At 41.6% G+C, this 16490-nt stretch overlaps 1 protein-coding gene across 1 annotated transcript; it reads left to right on the top strand.

Annotated features, from left to right (window-relative positions):
* Positions 1–378: 378 nt before the first annotated feature.
* On the top strand, positions 379–1693 carry LOC104545491 (sulfotransferase 6B1-like; the record flags this gene model as incomplete). The annotated part of the gene is made up of 3 exons (XM_010190644.1): positions 379–474; positions 737–905; positions 1563–1693. Coding segments are annotated over 3 exons (396 nt in total), but the record flags the coding sequence as incomplete, so codon positions are not given.
* Between the last annotated feature and the right edge of the window lie 14797 nt (positions 1694–16490).

Genomic DNA, 16490 nt, shown 5'->3' with positions numbered 1-16490 from the left:
AGGGGGAGGGGGAAGGTGAAGAAACCGGCAAGAAAGCTGAGCCCAGGAAGACGGGAGAGGTGGGGGGAAGGTGTTTTGACTTTAAGAGCTGGTTGTATCTCCCATTGTTCTACTCTGATGTTGGTAACAAACTAAAATTGTTTTGTTTTTATTCCTTATGAGGAGTCTGTCTTTTGCCTGTGACCTTTTTAAGTGGTGAGAAGCCCTCCCAGTCCTTATTTTGACTAGCCCTTTTTGGGGCATCATGGTGCTCAGTTATGCACTGGGCCTAAACCACGACAATAACCGATAGGCAACAGAAGGCAATTCTTCAGTCAGAGAGAAATGAGTACCCAGTAAGAAAAGAAGGTCACACAGGTCCTTTTTTCTCTTCTGTAGCTTGGCTGGGGATCCTATTTTGATCATGCAGTCACCTGGAACAAACACATTGAGGATGAGAATACTATGATCATAATATATGAAGACCTGAAAGAGGTAAAGGAGATGCTGTGTAGGGACAGGCAAAACACATCTGAGCCCATTCCTTGAAATTCGCTGATATTAACAGTGCAAGGCACAGGTTTCTGAAGAAGTAAGATGGCTATACAAAAGCTGAGCTCCAGTGTAATGCAGAAAACACAGACTGTGAAGGAAAATATATATTGTTAATAGATGATGGCAATGCACATCCCAAGTGGGCAACTCGTTTTTCACAGGGAGCGTATTGCATGCCTCTCTTTTGCTGTATTGCTTTCAGAACCTGACTGCCAGTGTAAAGGAGATAGCTGAATTTTTTGGATTCTCTCAAGCAGTCAAGCAGATCCAGTCCATTGCAGACAGGGCCACTTTCCAGGCAGTGAAGGATAAGGCACAGGAGACTCATGATGATGTTGGCTCAATTATTTTCCGCAAAGATAAATTTGTTTGTATTTTGTCAGAGTGGTGAATGGTAGCACTACATTTTGAACAGATAGGAATTTGGGTCAGTAGGTGGTTAATCTTTCTGTATAATTTTTGAAGTTGGGAGTTGTTTAAGAAACACTGATTGTGATTAAGGGGTTTTCTAAACAACATGTGTGATTGCCTAAGAACCTCAGTTAACACATGGAATGCAGACACTCCACAGCCTGAGCTGTGTCTTTTAGCCATGGATCAAGCTGTAGCTGTAAACTCAGACAACCTCATACTGTGGGCTCTCCAACATCTAGATTAAAGGTATTCTGCTGTTAAAAGCCACATCTTCGAACTTTCTGTGTTGGTTTCACAACTGCTGGTCATCTTTTATAGTCTTCTGTAGCTGTACGAGACACATGTCAAAGCTAGAAAGGCAGACCAGTAGCTTCCGGTGTTCGCTTTATGTTCACATTCTATTGAGGATACCAAGTGTAAGGCAACCATAAGAGTGTGTTCTTGGGTCAAAGATTCTTTTCTTGCAGGGGAAAAAAAGAAACAAAAATGAAAAAAAAAAAAAAGGATTATCCTGAAATATAATAGTAAGAGAGACAGGGTAGTTTTTTTGTTTTAAATCATACTCCTTGGTCCTTACAGTCAAGGGTAATATTTTACTTTTCTTTATGTTCCAGGTGTTGTTGGAGATCGGAAAAGTCTTTTCACTGAAGCTCAGAACCAGGAAATGGATGCCAAATTCAAAGTGTGCTTAAAAGTAACTAAGCTGGGAGCAAAGTTAAAATATGATGTGTACTGCAAGGCTTGAGCCTCCTTCAGAGAAAAAAACTCATGTCCAGGCTGCTTTTCATTCACTTTTACAAAATAAAACAGAAACCAGGACAATATATGATCTAAAAATTTTGAGAATCCATGCAATTTGCAAACCTGTTTCTGCTGTCTTAACTTACACAAGCAATCCTTGCTCATGCAGTTAATATCATTGACTTCGCTAAATTCTCTCAAATGATATGTAGTTCTTTGGTCTCTTTTGGTTTTTAACACTGATTTTTAGCTATGATTTCATGTTACCTGGTAGAATCCTGTGTAGGATATATATAAATATACGCAGTAGTTAAACCTGCTGAAATCACTGGAAATGTATGCAGTGTGTTGAAAGTCATTTTCCAAGAGATTTTTTTTTAAGCAATAATGAAGTGTAATTTTGGCTCTTAATTTCCAAGTTCGTAGTGTTCATATATAATTTTAATTTCTAAGTTCATAGTGTAAAATGAAATTTCAAAATGTCTTGTTATAGTTGTCTTTTGGCACTTTCTGTGTGCTGATAAATGTGTGAAAAAAGTAAAGGAACTTAGTGATGGAAATTTTCTCCCCCTTCCGGCAATAATATTTTCCTTTCCTTTGGTAGTGTGAGATCTCTTGAGTGATTGAAGGAATTGCCAGAATTTGCTCATGGAGGTTGGAGTCCCCCTCCTGGTGGTGGCTTGCTTTGTCGCTTAGCCTCAACAGGTTTACTCATGGCAGAAATTGGAAACACTAGTTGAGTATACCAGGTTTTGTCCACATGATTATCAGGACTCCTGAGCACCTACCCTGCTTTGGATGTTGAGGAGGCACATGAAGAAGCTCTTGGCTGGGCAGAACTGGGAGGAAGTCGCTTCTTTGTGGTATCAAGGCAGGTGGGGGTTGGAAACCATATGGTTGTCTTATTCGGAAGAAGGGACTTTTTAGACATGAGAGAAGGAAGTGTGCTACTTGCATAACTCTGGAAACAGAGCCTGGGTTATCTGTGTTTGCCTGAGTTACTTTATGCCTAACAGTAGTACATATGATTTTAGACCCAGCATGTGGATTTTTTCTGGACATCTTTCTGGAAGAAATGCCCACTGTCAAGAGCAGAATGACTCTCCTTTGGTGGTGCTGGAAGACTGGTGTGCACAAGATGGTTGAACATTGAACAGACTCAGAAAGGGCTGATTTTTTAGGCTGCAGGTCTTTCATAGCTGGTTGTTTTCCTCACCAGAGGCAATTCTTTATCTCTAAAGAGAAGGAATACAAAGGGAAAAGTACTCAGGGAAGGAATATGGGGGTAATGGGCACACAGTGGCTGATTTAGCCAGTAAGGGAGATTAAAGTCTTCCTCCTCATAGTTTGTCAGCTTCTGTCTGAGAATAAATTGTTTTAGGTGCGGTAAATGACTTGATAGAAGAGTGTTTGTTGGGTAAAGAACGTACCCCCAAAAAACCCCCTTGAGTATTGGGTACTTGAGTTGACACAGATGGACTCTGTGAGACCTTCTGCTGCACGTTTGGTTAGCTGATAGTAAACTCAACAAACTCCTGGTCATTCAGTGCTAATGTGAATCTCTTTCTAAAGGTCTGCCAGTGACAGGGGAATGATTAAGACAGGTTAACTTCAGTGTGTAGTTTGAAACATCTTGTCGTTTTGTAGTCGGGTCTCCACAAAATCTTGTTTGTTTGTCTTTCCTGGCATATTGCCCTTTAATATTCTTCCATTCTAGCCATGTTTGCTGTAGCAATGAAAACTGCATACAGCTCACTGATGGTCCAAAAAACCTCCAGCTTTTGGTCCTTTAGGTTGACTAGCTAATATGCTAGTGTCCCAAAGACATGGTGGGAAGAAAGGATTAATGTGTATGTGAATTTGCTTTCAAAATTAATAGCTGTAATAATGGCTGTTTAAAATAAGTAAACCAAAAGTGGGGTACTAATGAGGATTCAAGAGCAAAATAGAACACACAAAACCACACTGAATCAGAATGAAGTTGGTTTATACCAAACAAATGAAAGTTTCGTGTCACTAAAGCTGTGCCACACAAATCTGAAGTTCCCTATTAGCTTTACATAGGCACTGGAAAAAGCAGGAGTGTCCCTTGAGTATTTGCCTCAGCTGTACCTGCTGGAGCAGTAGGTCAAGATCAATTCTAAGCAATTAATAAAAGGAAGTTCAAAAGGCTTTCGTTAAGGATAGTGTTGAAACAGGAGCACTACCTATTACAGTAGGTTGCCTGAGTTACTGACAGGTCAGTAATAGCCAGCCTGTCCACTTAAACCGCTGTATTTCTCGGTTTAAGATGACAGTGAAGTATTCCAGGGCAGTTCAAGAAGAAATCCTGTCTTGAGATGCTAAATAGGCTACTCCTAAATTTTTACATCTTTTTGACCAGTGAGGTTATTTACACTGGGGTTTTTTATTTTATATAGCTGAGTGAATATTTTATAGGTGACATTCTTTGTTTCCCTCAGTCTGATCTGCACACCCTTCTCAGCACATATTCATGTATGCAGCAATTGCCAACTAATGATGAACATTAAAAAACATCGAGTGTAAGACTAGACAGTCTGAGGGGTGACTGATTTTGTTGTAGCTTTCTGTGTGCTGTAGGTTCGGTTCTTTTAAAAATTATGCGATGGGGTAACAGGGAAGAAAGCAAGAAATAATGTCACGAGCAAAAGAGAGAATTTGTACTTTCCTCAAGCATTTCAACACATTCAGGATGAAAAAGCACTGTGAAGTGCCTTGAGATGGCGGCAATGAAGGTTAAATCCAGTTGCTCATAATGATTGCAGCTATTGAAAACAGCTAAACTAAACAAAAGATTCAAACCCATCAGAAAAATTAAACTCCTCATTGTGGAAAATCACTGGTCTTATATCCTTTCAGCCATACATATAGGGAGCAATTCTGGATATATATTTTCTGTTTCTATGTTTTATACTTTATATATGGTTTTCCCTTTTATACTTTTCTGTTCATTATGGTACTTGGCAGTAAAACTTTAAATGGTATTTTTGACACACAATATTTAAGGAATATGTTGGATCATTCAGCTTCTATAGAAGATATTTTTTCACTCCCTGACCATGGATTTGATTTAATTTTTTCTGTATTTGTGTCCTGCTTCACACTTACTATATTCCAGCAGTTGTAGGTATTTATGGTGTCTACATTTATGGTAACTGGTAAATGCTGCTCTATTAGTACTTTTGTCACCTCCATTTCCCTTATGAGCTGTTCAGTAACATTCATAAGGTAGGAAAGTATATCAAAATGATACTGAAAAAGAGAAATTGGAACTCTTCTTGGAAAAGAGAGGCATAAATGTATCTTTTGTATGCAAGAGACGGCTCCCCTGTGTGTGTTCAGGGTGTCAATAACCCAACCAAAAAGGAAAAGAATTCTGCTACTGAATTATAACAAAAGTAAAATGGGATCAAAGCAGACAGAACTGAGTTCAATTTTCTCATTTACAAAATGTGAGGTTTTCATATTGCAGCATTATGCAGTACATTAATTGGAAAGATAATTAATGTTGAATTACAATAACAGTGCTGTAAAAGTACAGGGTAGAGATGATATCCACAAGAACATCAAATAATTTTGTTCTGAGAGTAGGCTGGCTATTAGAAAGGATGCCAAATGGATTTATAATGAAGGGGGGCATGAAATACAGTCATTGCAATCTTGTTATGACAGCAAATGCCTGGACTTGTATTCTAATGGGGTTTTTGTTAAAGCCCTAACACTTTGATCTGAATTTTGGCTGAATGATCACCTTCGGTGGGGATTAGCACCTTCTGTTTTACTCTTAACACACCTGCAGTGCTTGGCAATGTTCACTGGAAGTGTTGAAATGAGACTGGTTGGTGATTCTTAGGGATATTAATATTGTTGGGACTGATGCAAAGGAGAGAAGTAGAGAACGACAGCGTTACGAATGACAGCATCCTGTGTCAGTGCTGTGTCTGAACGCACTGCTAGAGCGCTCTGCTAAAATGTTATTTACATTCAGATGTTTATGGTCATGATACAGTTGTCCTGTATTGCAATCACACTTTTTAATACTTGTAGATTGGATAGTGTGAAATATTGGCCGATTTAGTTTGCATCTGAATGGAAAGTTTTTTGTATGATCATTTGGCTTCTGTAAAAACTTTACATGCTGGAGGAAGGCAGAAAATTAGTCTTTGACTTTCCTCAAAATGTGAGGCCATCAGGAGCAGTCAGGAAATGAAAGGAGGCTAGGAAATTGGTGTCTTGGGAGGCTTGTGTACTTGTGAATAATATAAGCTTATTGACATATGCTTGTGGGGTCTCCAGCGAGTTCCCTGCTGTTTTGCATTTTACAAGCCAGTGAAGCCATTTTCATGACTACAACAGTCATTAGCATTTCCCCCAGCAGGTAAATAAGTCATAGTTTCATTATTGTGTATTTCTGATATATCCATAGGCAATGTATTTATATTTAGAGGAAAAAAATAAATACAAGATAATCTTAGGCTTCAGCCATGTTCCAAAAATGTAAAAAATACACCTCTTCTTCATTTATTTTCTGCAGGCACAGAGAGTGATCAAAGTAACTTCTGCAGATGACCGGGCCAGTCTCTTCTTTCATTCTCTATGCTGTCTACAATTTTCTTTTTTTTTTTCTGGTGTCCCAACACAATTCACTGTTTTTTCCTGATGGCACAGATTTTTTTCCCAAACTGTTATTTATTTAGCAAACTGTTAATTCTTCTTCTTTTTGTTTGTTCCTGGCAAGCCCCTGTGTTTGTCCTCACTTGCAGCGTGTAAGTATCTGGACACCCACCTTTCTTGCTGCTGTGCCAGAGACACTGTTAGCCATTTATGCATCACCACAGAAAAGTTACTTTAATGTTGTTGTGCTGACAAAATATATTTAGAAACTTCATGCATTGAGGCTGTAAGGTGATGAGACCTTATGACAGTGGGCGAGGGGACCCTGGGGGACCTGAGGGAGCTGGGGCATCGCCTGCGGGAGGCTGCCTCTGTCAGGGCACCATTAAGTGGTCTCCCTGTTAAACAGGGTGGCCCTAACTCAGGAGACTGGGAGGTTGACTAGAGTAGGACAAAGAGCAGTGGTGGAGGCTGGGCTTCCCTGCACCTCAGTCTCTCTGAAATTGGGTGGGAAGGGCTAGCGGTGTCAGGTCAGACGTGAGCCCAGGGCCCTCGGTGTGCTAAGAGAAGGTTGTGGAGGGAAAACCCCTCTCGCCTCAGGAGTGGCAGGAAGGCTGGATCTTCCATGGCTGCCATGGCGCACCGGCCTGGGACTCTCCTGCTGCAGGAGTTTTCTACCTTGGGCTGCCCAGCACTACACAACCTGTTTTTAAATGTGACAGGAGTTGTTCTCCCAATTCTGAAAAATACAGTTCAATTCTCAGACCAGGCTGGGGCAAATACAGGGGGCAGTCAGTTCCCCTCCTGGTGACTGACAGACCTCTTGCGACAGCCTGCCTGAGGTGAGCAATGGTTGCAGGGTGGTGGTAAGTGCAATCCCTCATGCTGTCTGAATCCTGACCTCCAAAGGATTTTCTAGGGTAAAGCTTGGCTGTGATCTTACCAGAGAGAAAAAACATGATGTGGGAGGATGTGGAGGAACAGGAGCACTCCAAACAAGCGGGAGTGGAAAGTAGAGTGACTCTGAAGGCTGTGTGTGTTTGATGAGCGTGTTCCCTATACGGTTGGAGATTATAATTCAGAGCAAAAAGCCTTGGGAAAACCACCTGCACAGTGATATTGGTCAGAAGCGTGTGAGTGCTGCAGACCCTCAGCAGAGCAACAAACGTATCCACGTGCTGAGGTTTGCAGGGGCCTCCTGTGTTCATACTATGGGCCACAGTGTTCATGGTGGAGGCATAAACAAGGCAATAAACAGCCTTCTGTGGTTATCAAATGTGAATGTTTCTGTAGCACCTAATTGCTTTTGCAGGCCATTTTATGCCTATCCAGCCACTGTGACCTGACTGTTGCCATTTTAAATAAGCATTCTGAAGCACAAGAGACAGAGTATGTATTTTATACATGGGTGATTGCAAAGTCTCTGTGCAGAGGAGGACAGACCCTGTAGGGCTCTCTTGTGTTGCATTTTTCGTTGCCAGTGTTTTGAATGCTTTATGATATAGGGCCATAAAGGTGCTTTGTCCACAAATGAATTGTGTGCTGAAAGCTCAAGGGCACTAAAAGAGATGAAAAATGCATTCCTGTAGAAGGACAACTATGTCATGCAGTAAAATAAGTATCATTATTAACTGCTCTAAATACAAAGATGTTTGCTGACATAACAGACCCTCCAGAATAACAATAACAGAAGTAGCCTGAGTTTACTTCAGAAGGAAAACTGCTCAAAGTCCAGAATTAAGTCAAAATCACTGAGGGTAAAAGGAAGAGATGAGACAGTGTTAGCTCAGGTACAGCGATGCTGCCACCTTTCAGTGGCACAGAAGCGGAGGTGGATGCTGATGCACCAAGGAAATTGTATCAAAGGAGTCAATATGGCAAATCGCATTCATTGAGTAAGGAACAGTTCAGCTGGAAAAAGGGAAATCAAACCAAACACAGCATCTCATTGCAAAAGAATGAATGTAGTTACAGAATGAATTGAAACTAAAGAAACCAAAAGTTAGGCCGACATCCCTTTGGGCAAATTGAGCTCGTCTTGCCTACCAGCCCATGAATTACTTTTACACCTATTTACATCAACGTACATGAAGTCCTGTTTTAACATATGAAAGCCTCCAGGACTGAATCCTGTTCACTGCCTCTGTAACCCACCTGTGGCAGCACATCTCTCCCCTGCGGGTCCTGTTGCACCCCACGGCTGCCCTGCCATCCTTTGAGGCAATGCCAGGTGTGGTGCCCTAGGCACAGGAGCTACCAAGATACTACAGCAATTTTATAGTGAGCTTGAAAAGAAATGTATTGAATGTTCTTTGAATTGAATGGTTTCCCCATAGACGTGATAGCCAGGCAGGAGTCATCTCTAGCCAGGGAGCTGCGTAGCCATGATTACTGCAGTCCCAAGGGCTCATGTTAGCCAGGGCCACAGGCCAAGTGTGTCGGCTAATGCAGCCGTTATGCTGCATGCGCACTGTGCCTCCAAAGGATGCTGTAGACATGGACAGAAAGGATCTAAAAAAGGATTTGCATACATAAAATGAGACGTGTTTATTTAAAATAGCACCATAAATCATCTGCCAGAGGGGCTGTTTTGAAGGAAAAGCGCGTACCAATTGCTGGAGGCTAAAGGGAGAAGTAGATGCTGAAGCTCGAGAAATGCCTTCAGGCTCTATGTTCCAGCTCCCTATTTTTGCCTGCCACTGGGGAGGGGTAAGGTGGGCTTTCAGATATGTTACATTTTGTAGTTTTTCCTAGTAGCTGCAGTGATGCCTGCCCTCCCTGAATCTGCTGCTCTGATTCAGTGTGCTGGGCGCTGTGAGCCTTGTTCTTCGGTGCTTTACTTCCCCTTCATGTATGGGGGACGTCAACTTGCCAAGCTGGGCTGCTTGGTTTGTAGACCATCTGCTCTCAAGTTGCTCTCCTCAAGGGGGCTGTCAGAGCACACACGTGGTTCATTTAGATCTTTGGCTGGGACAAGTGGCTCTGCATAGCAAGCAGCTGTTTTGTGTTTACTCTGAGGTGCTGTGGTTGTGGCTTTTCCTAAGGGAGCTGCACTGACTGACTTCTTGTGGGACAAGGAAAGTGTATTGGCTTGCACTGACAAGCTTGTGTGTTACTCCCTGGGCTCTGGAGAGTGTACACTGGTTGTGTCTTCTCCTTGTCACTTTTTGGTGCTGTCACAGCTTTTCTATATTGCTTCTGTTGTAGCTGAAAGCTCAGATTCACTAAATTTCTCAATGACCATGAAAAGAATAGGCCTCTGGGCTCTGCATGCTGTCTGACAAGGTGTATGCTGTGCTGCAGGCTGGTATCCTGATGATGCTGTTGTCTCTGTGAGCAGGCTGGAGGTGCCTGGTCAAGCAGCGCAGGGCTTGACTTTCTGAAGCTATGGAGATCGTGCATGGTAATGGCACAGCCTTTACCAGTGCCTGTGAAGTGGACCTAATGGGTCTCCAGTCTGGCAGTGTTTTCTATCTCTCTAGCCAGAGCCACCTTTAGGCAAGCAATGGATTGAAGATGGATGCTGCTGTGTGCCCCTTCTATGGTTAAGGAAGCCAGGGCATCCTTGGTGTCCATAGTACAAGGGTGGCAGAGATACCAGATGGTGGTGTGTTCTTCTGCTGTGTTGCTGGCAACAGTGGGCTGCCTGGCTCTGCCCAGGTGGTGGGGATGTGGCACTCAACGTATGTGATGTGGTGGCAGCCTCTGGATGCGTGTGACTATGCTGGGAGGAACAGCCATGCCCCCACCACAGCTGAGCATGGTGGGAGCCCCCGTCTGCTGGCCAAGACCCTGAGCACAGCCCCGCTGAGCAATGCCAGTGCTCAGCAGTGTGACCCAGAGGAAAGCCAGGTCCTGCAGCATGGATGCAGCAGGCTTGAGTCATCCAGCTTGCCAACCTTGAGCCAAATTGTGGCTCAGTGGCCAAATGAAATATTAGAGTATCCCAAGGTGAACAGCAGGGGTAAGTGCATGGCACCATGGGGCTGCTCGTGAGTGTACTGCTGGGCACACACGTAAGTGGCTGTAATATCAGAGCAGTGGAAGAGTAAATCAGTGACTGAGTTTGTTTTGGGGATGATCTGGATAATGGTGGCTATTATTTGCATATTTAACTATTGATACATGTACTCACTAATTTTTTTTAATGGTAAAACTGAGTGTAATTTGATTGTGTTCTGGGGTGATTATATATAAATCACTTCCTTTTAGAAATGGTTGTTAGAATTAAATGAAATACTGCTGAGGTTCACAGACTTTTGCTAACTTATATGGTCATAATAGTTAGTTGACATTTAATTATGCGTGTAACTAATCCAAGGCAATCCAAGGTTTTATAAGGATAATTGGTAAGTTGTCATGTAGGTAGTTTCTCTAAATGGCTTCATAGCACTTAGAAGGACAAAAGAAATTGCACATAAATAATAGGATATTGGAAATAAATGGTTATGCAATTATTCATGGCATCAGAAATGGACAATTCAGCTCACTAAGGAATTCTTCAGTAAACTACAGCTACAGTATTTGCGTAAAATAACATCTGAAATTTGCAATTGGCTTTGTTTCCTGTTTAGAACGCCTTATGTAATTATTACAGCAGTCCCCTTTTGAAGAAATCCATTATAATTTGAATTAGGTTAATTCTGATGCTGCGAATAAGTGCCATATAGTCAGTATAATGAATTTGGTTTTTTGGCCCCTTAAATAGGAATTAACCATCTTACAGGGTTACATGCTTGACATCTTTTTCTGCTTTATCCTATAAAGTTGTTTGCATGAGAGTGTCATACAATTAATTCTGTAATTAGGAGCTGATTTGGGGATGGGAAGAAAGTTTAGACCTATATTTACCTTTGGAGAACGTAGCTGGATGGTGGGGATTGCTACAGCAAAAAACTCCTTTATTTTTTCCTTCTTTGGACCATAAATGTTATCTGAAATTAAATATAAGTGAAGAGCAGTGCCATATTCTGCTTTCAGATAAATGCTTTCCTTAGAAACAGCTGCCGTTGTGGCATCAGCATCAATCTATTGGGGATGAGTTTGACCTTTTAAGTGCTCTCCCATGTGTACTGGAAAACGCTCCAACTTCCTTTCTGTTGAGGGAAGCAGGTGAGAATTCATACCGTGCTCTTGTTTTGTGCCATGGGAGAGGCTGGCACTGGCTTGGTCAGTACGTATGAGTTTCCTTCTATCTGTTTGATTACCAGGTTCAGTCAAAAGTAGTATATGAAAAGAGCTATCAAAATGCCCTTCGGCAAAACATGGCATGAACCTGCCCTGTAAATGTCAGATTACTGTTTGTATTGCGACAACCCATTTCTCTGTGCAGAGTAAAAACAAAAGCCCAATATATATTCACACTGCTACAGAAGGGAGATGCTGAGTTACAGGGAAAATTCTGGGAGACAGTCAAGTCTTTTTAGTTGTACACAGTTTTGCCACTTCTCATCTGAAGGCAATAGTCCTGGCAACAAAACCATCAGCATCTAGGTGTTGTCAGTGGCTACAGGATACAAGAAATGTATCTGACTTCTCATTTGTTCTTTACACTGCTTTCCCTAAAATATTGGCTTGTGTTCCTTCAGGCTGATCCCCAGGGGATTTTGACGTCTCAGTGCCCTGTCTACAGGCCAGACATTGATTCCTCCCCTTCCCTGCTCCCACCAGCCCCACAAAACAAAAAAGGAGAAGGGACTGGCCCTTTCTGCTTGTGTAGCCAGAGTGATGATGCCAGTGTGTCCTTGTCTTTATGGGACACCATCCTGGTGAGATCTTACTCCTAAGCTTACTCCTTCTGCAGCTGGAGGGATCAAACCCACGTCTCCCAAGACAGAACAAGAGTGCCAAGTTGCTCCTGGGATATAGAGGGACTTCAGTATAACATTGACTGGGCCAACATACGTGCTGTTGAGAGGTGGCAGGCGAGGGAAGGGAGGGAAATCACTGGGCTCTTGTATTCTGTGTCAGAACATTATTAATTGCATTGTGCTGCATTTCTTGAATGGAAATGGCTGTTGCTGCTGTGCCTGGTGCGGAGAGCAATCCTATGAGTGCACATTGGGTAGGCACGAGAGGTCAGATGTCACCAGGGAGGCAGGGGAATGTCCATGTGCTGATTGTGGCAGGTTTAGATGTGGGAGAATGAGAATGTATGGACATATGGGCATGAAAACAATTGATCCCCTCATTAAATGGAAATTTCTGCTCTCAGAGTAACACTTATCTGCACAGACTCCCCTACCTGTCTGTCCTACACTTGCTGGATATGAAAACAGTGCTCTGTCTCCATCACCTCCATGTCCCTCGGGACAAGCAACAGGAGTGCTGGGAAATAAATGGCCAAGAAGAGAGGCTGGAGCAGTTTGAAAAAGAGGTTTCTGACAGATGAATGGTGGGGAAAGGTAGCTGAGGATTGTTTAAAAATTCTGTACAACCCACTGTTCTGCTTGTACCTCTCTGTCCAACTGCCCTCCTGTAGTTTTCAGCCTCCAGTGTAACTTGCCTATGCTGTATCCTAATCTTTGTCTGAAGATACCTGCCTTGGTATGTGTAAGACCGCACAGCATATATGGCTTTACTGCTGTCTTGTCCCACCCGCTCCGTGTCAACGTGGACACACCTAAACTAAAGCAGCACAGAAAATACTGGAAAAGAGGTGGTTTGTTTGCTTTTATGGCACTTTGCCAGAGAAATCTCTAGTTTGCAGCATCATTTCTAGCCTGTGCTGTCTCTGCAGCTCTTCTGGAGAGATTAAAGCTTCAAAATGTGCCAGCATTACATGGAAATCTTGGAATGTAACATCCCTGGGAACATCAGCATCACAGTTCTCGGTTTCTAAAGTGTCTTTTTGTTCCCATTGTTGTTTCCAGGGAATGTGTGCAACAGCACAAGCACTGCTCCCCTCTGATCCTCTAGGGAGGGCATGCTGAACAGGTGACCCTAATGCTGCAACCTGCACGTGTCAAAGATTTTATCATCAACTTAAGCCAGCTACTTCAGAAGGGAGTAACTAAAGGGAGCAGCAAGATGGAGAAGAGAAAAAGGAGACAGCAGGTAAAAGAATGAAATGGGGATGCAATCTGTGTGTGTTGGTGGCTGTGAGTTAAAAATGTAGCAAAAAAAACAGGTATTAGCACTTTATAACCAATTTATTCACACCACTGAAGATTTCCTTTCACCATAAGCCACAGGTTGTTCCAAGACCGTGCATGTGTATTTGAGGCATATCTATGTACTAGTGTAGTTACTGCTGTTTTTACACAAGAGTACATTAAGAAACAATTTGTGCAGGATTATTACTCTTGTAAACTTCCCATTATCAGTCCTACTAATCCCCAAACAGAAGCTGAAACCACTGTAGTTACTATTTATTGACCAGCTAAATAAGTCTGTCTCCAGCATTGGGTTTAGTGATTTTTTTGTTTTGTTTTGTTTTGTTTTACTGCTAAGAAATTTTGTTAACATTTTAGTTGTAGGGGGATTTTAGGATTTATACTGATGCTGAAAGATTGGTGCTAAGAATTAGCTAATTATATTATGCAACTTTCCCCTATGATTTCTAATTCTGCTTGCATAGAAGGATGTGCTTTGAGCCTAGTTTGGCCACAGTGTTCATTTTGAATCAAAAGTAAATGATTTTTACCTCTTCCTGATAAATACTTGTATTGATTTTTCTACTACTTAAGGCCCTGCTTTAAGACAAAGCACTTGATTAAATCAATCCTTCTTCAGAAAAACATGTGAGAACAGGCTTAGTTTAAGGTCCTCTGCAGGCCATGTGGGACTTCTCCCTGCATTATAAGACTGTTTGTATTATGAGACTGTTTGGGTTAAGTCCATTAGTCCTGGTCTCACTCACCCTTCATCCACCACTCCCCTTGATCTCAAATGATGATAAAATATTCTCTCCAGATAAGTGAGTGGTTCTAAGCTGGGTCAACCCCAAAGTCCTCCAGGACACTGTTGCAGAGACTGCTCTCTTTAAAGCTGAGTCTGCCTTTTCTTCTCACCTTTGCTCTGAGCCCCTTCATTGCAGAGGACCCTATTGCGTGCTGCCAGAGGTCTTAAAACCAGAGGTCTTAAAACTGCCCTTCTCAGCTGTGCTGCTGATTTATGGACACTCTGTACAGCTCTGCCATGTGGCTTCTCTGAACAAGAGTGGATCACTGGTTATGAGCCTGCAGCAGAGGAAGTAGGCAGTGTGTTACGTGCTAACACAAAATATTCTTGGGTAGCACTGAAGAGATGCACACCCAGGCAGCTTCTGTGCATTTCTCTGTGTGAAGTTCTTCCCTGTAGTTCTTGTGCTGTATTTGCAGTACTCTGCAAAGGCTTTCTGTGGTTTGCAAGGACAGCATGCACACTACATGAGCAGTTGTAAGTTATGCTGAGTCAATTCTTGAAGGAGTTTTCTTTGTATTTGTGTCATCACAGTTTTATTGTGACTTTGATGTTGCCTTTCATGGAATGAGATCACTATTTTAAATATTTATGGAAATCTTCAAATGGGTTTTGATCTTCAGTAATAACATTGAAATATGCCCACACCAGAAAAGGCACTATAGACCTCTCCTTTTCCCCTTATCTAATTTTTTTTTCATAGCTACATTATTTTATTTAGAAACTAAGTAATGCTGGTATTGGAAAAACTTTCGGTTTAGATCACACCAGGTTTCTGATGATACATTTTCACCAGACTGTCCTGTACTGGAACTTCAGCAGGCCACTGGGGTGGAGCTTAGCAGATACAGGGCTAATTCTGTAATACCACACGACATAACTTTGGAGACAAAAAAATAGAAGGCAATCTCAGGCTTACATAAAGATCCTAATAGACTTATTTTGTAAATAGAAATTATGCACCTATGTTGCAGCCATCTTAGAATAGACTGGACTATTTCAGTTGGAAGGGACCTACAACAATCATACAGTCCAACTGCCTAAGTAATTCGGGGCTGACCAAAAGTTAAAGCATGTTATTAATGGCATTTCTATTTAACTGATTTGATATCCTTTCATGGTAAGGCCACCCATCCAGTGGATGAAGGGATATAAAATATCTTGAGAAACCCTCCTGTGGAGAATCTGATTTTTATGTGTAAAATAACTATACAGAGACTTATGTGGTGTTACAGAACACCATTCACACTGCCTCCCCCAATCTGTTTGATGGAATTGAATTACAGAATCTTGTAATCTGGAGAGGAAAAAAAATCATTAGATGCAACTAGACAAGTGTCCTACTCTTATCTTATAAAAACTTTTAAAATGCGTTATTTTCAGATAAATAGGTTCTTTCCTGTGAGTAATAAAATAGAAACCTGGACTAGAGGCTATAATTCATCTGCACTAATCTCAGTGGCTAATACAGAAGGTGATGGATAGTAATTAAAATGTCTTCTTTGAGTTGTTTTTTAAATTGAGCCAGATAAACAACCCTTCCTCCACTTCCAGTCACTATTCTTTTCCAAGAAAGAAATTTTAGACTTGCATCATGGCTACAGCCTTAGACTTGGTGCTGAGTGTAATTTAATAAAGAATAGACAACTAGAGGAAATGTGGTATCACTAGCTAAAGCTGCTGCATAAAGAAGAGCTAAGAGCTACTACAGACTTGAAATATGGGATCTGTTTTTAATGAGAGATTTGTTTTCCTGTTTGAATTAATACCAAAATATGAAATAGACTCTGAAAACTGACTTTTAACAGTATTTGCTTTCTTGTATATACGAAAATCTGTCTAAAATACTAGGATCCTGGTCTCATTCTACTCAACTATATTCCTTTGGTTATTTATTATAAGTCATATTTGCTCTGTCCTTATCTGCCATGTGATTCTCAAAGTCACCTTTCTTTAGTAGTTCTTTGCTTTGAAGTTTTGAGATGCCTGTGAACTGTTACGGCTGCTTTGTCCACAGGGAAGATTTATGACTAAGTTGAGTAGAGACAAGCCCTAGGGAAAATTGTATACACTCTGAGCCAATGTTAGAAAAGCTCATTCCCTTTTGGAGGTATATATTGTATGGAATTATTTTCATGTGTATCTTTTAGTAGGTCTAGTAGAAGGTGGAGTCAGTACCCCTTTTAAACCTTTTGTATAAGAACCTTAATATGGGCCATTAGTTTTCTGAATTCCCCGACAGATGTTCAGGTTGCTGAATGCCT

This window comes from Mesitornis unicolor, unplaced genomic scaffold, assembly GCF_000695765.1.
Source record: "Mesitornis unicolor isolate BGI_N332 unplaced genomic scaffold, ASM69576v1 scaffold38028, whole genome shotgun sequence".
In the NCBI taxonomy this organism is placed as follows: Eukaryota; Metazoa; Chordata; class Aves; order Mesitornithiformes; family Mesitornithidae; genus Mesitornis; species Mesitornis unicolor.
This window is presented reverse-complemented; position numbering and strand designations above follow the sequence as displayed.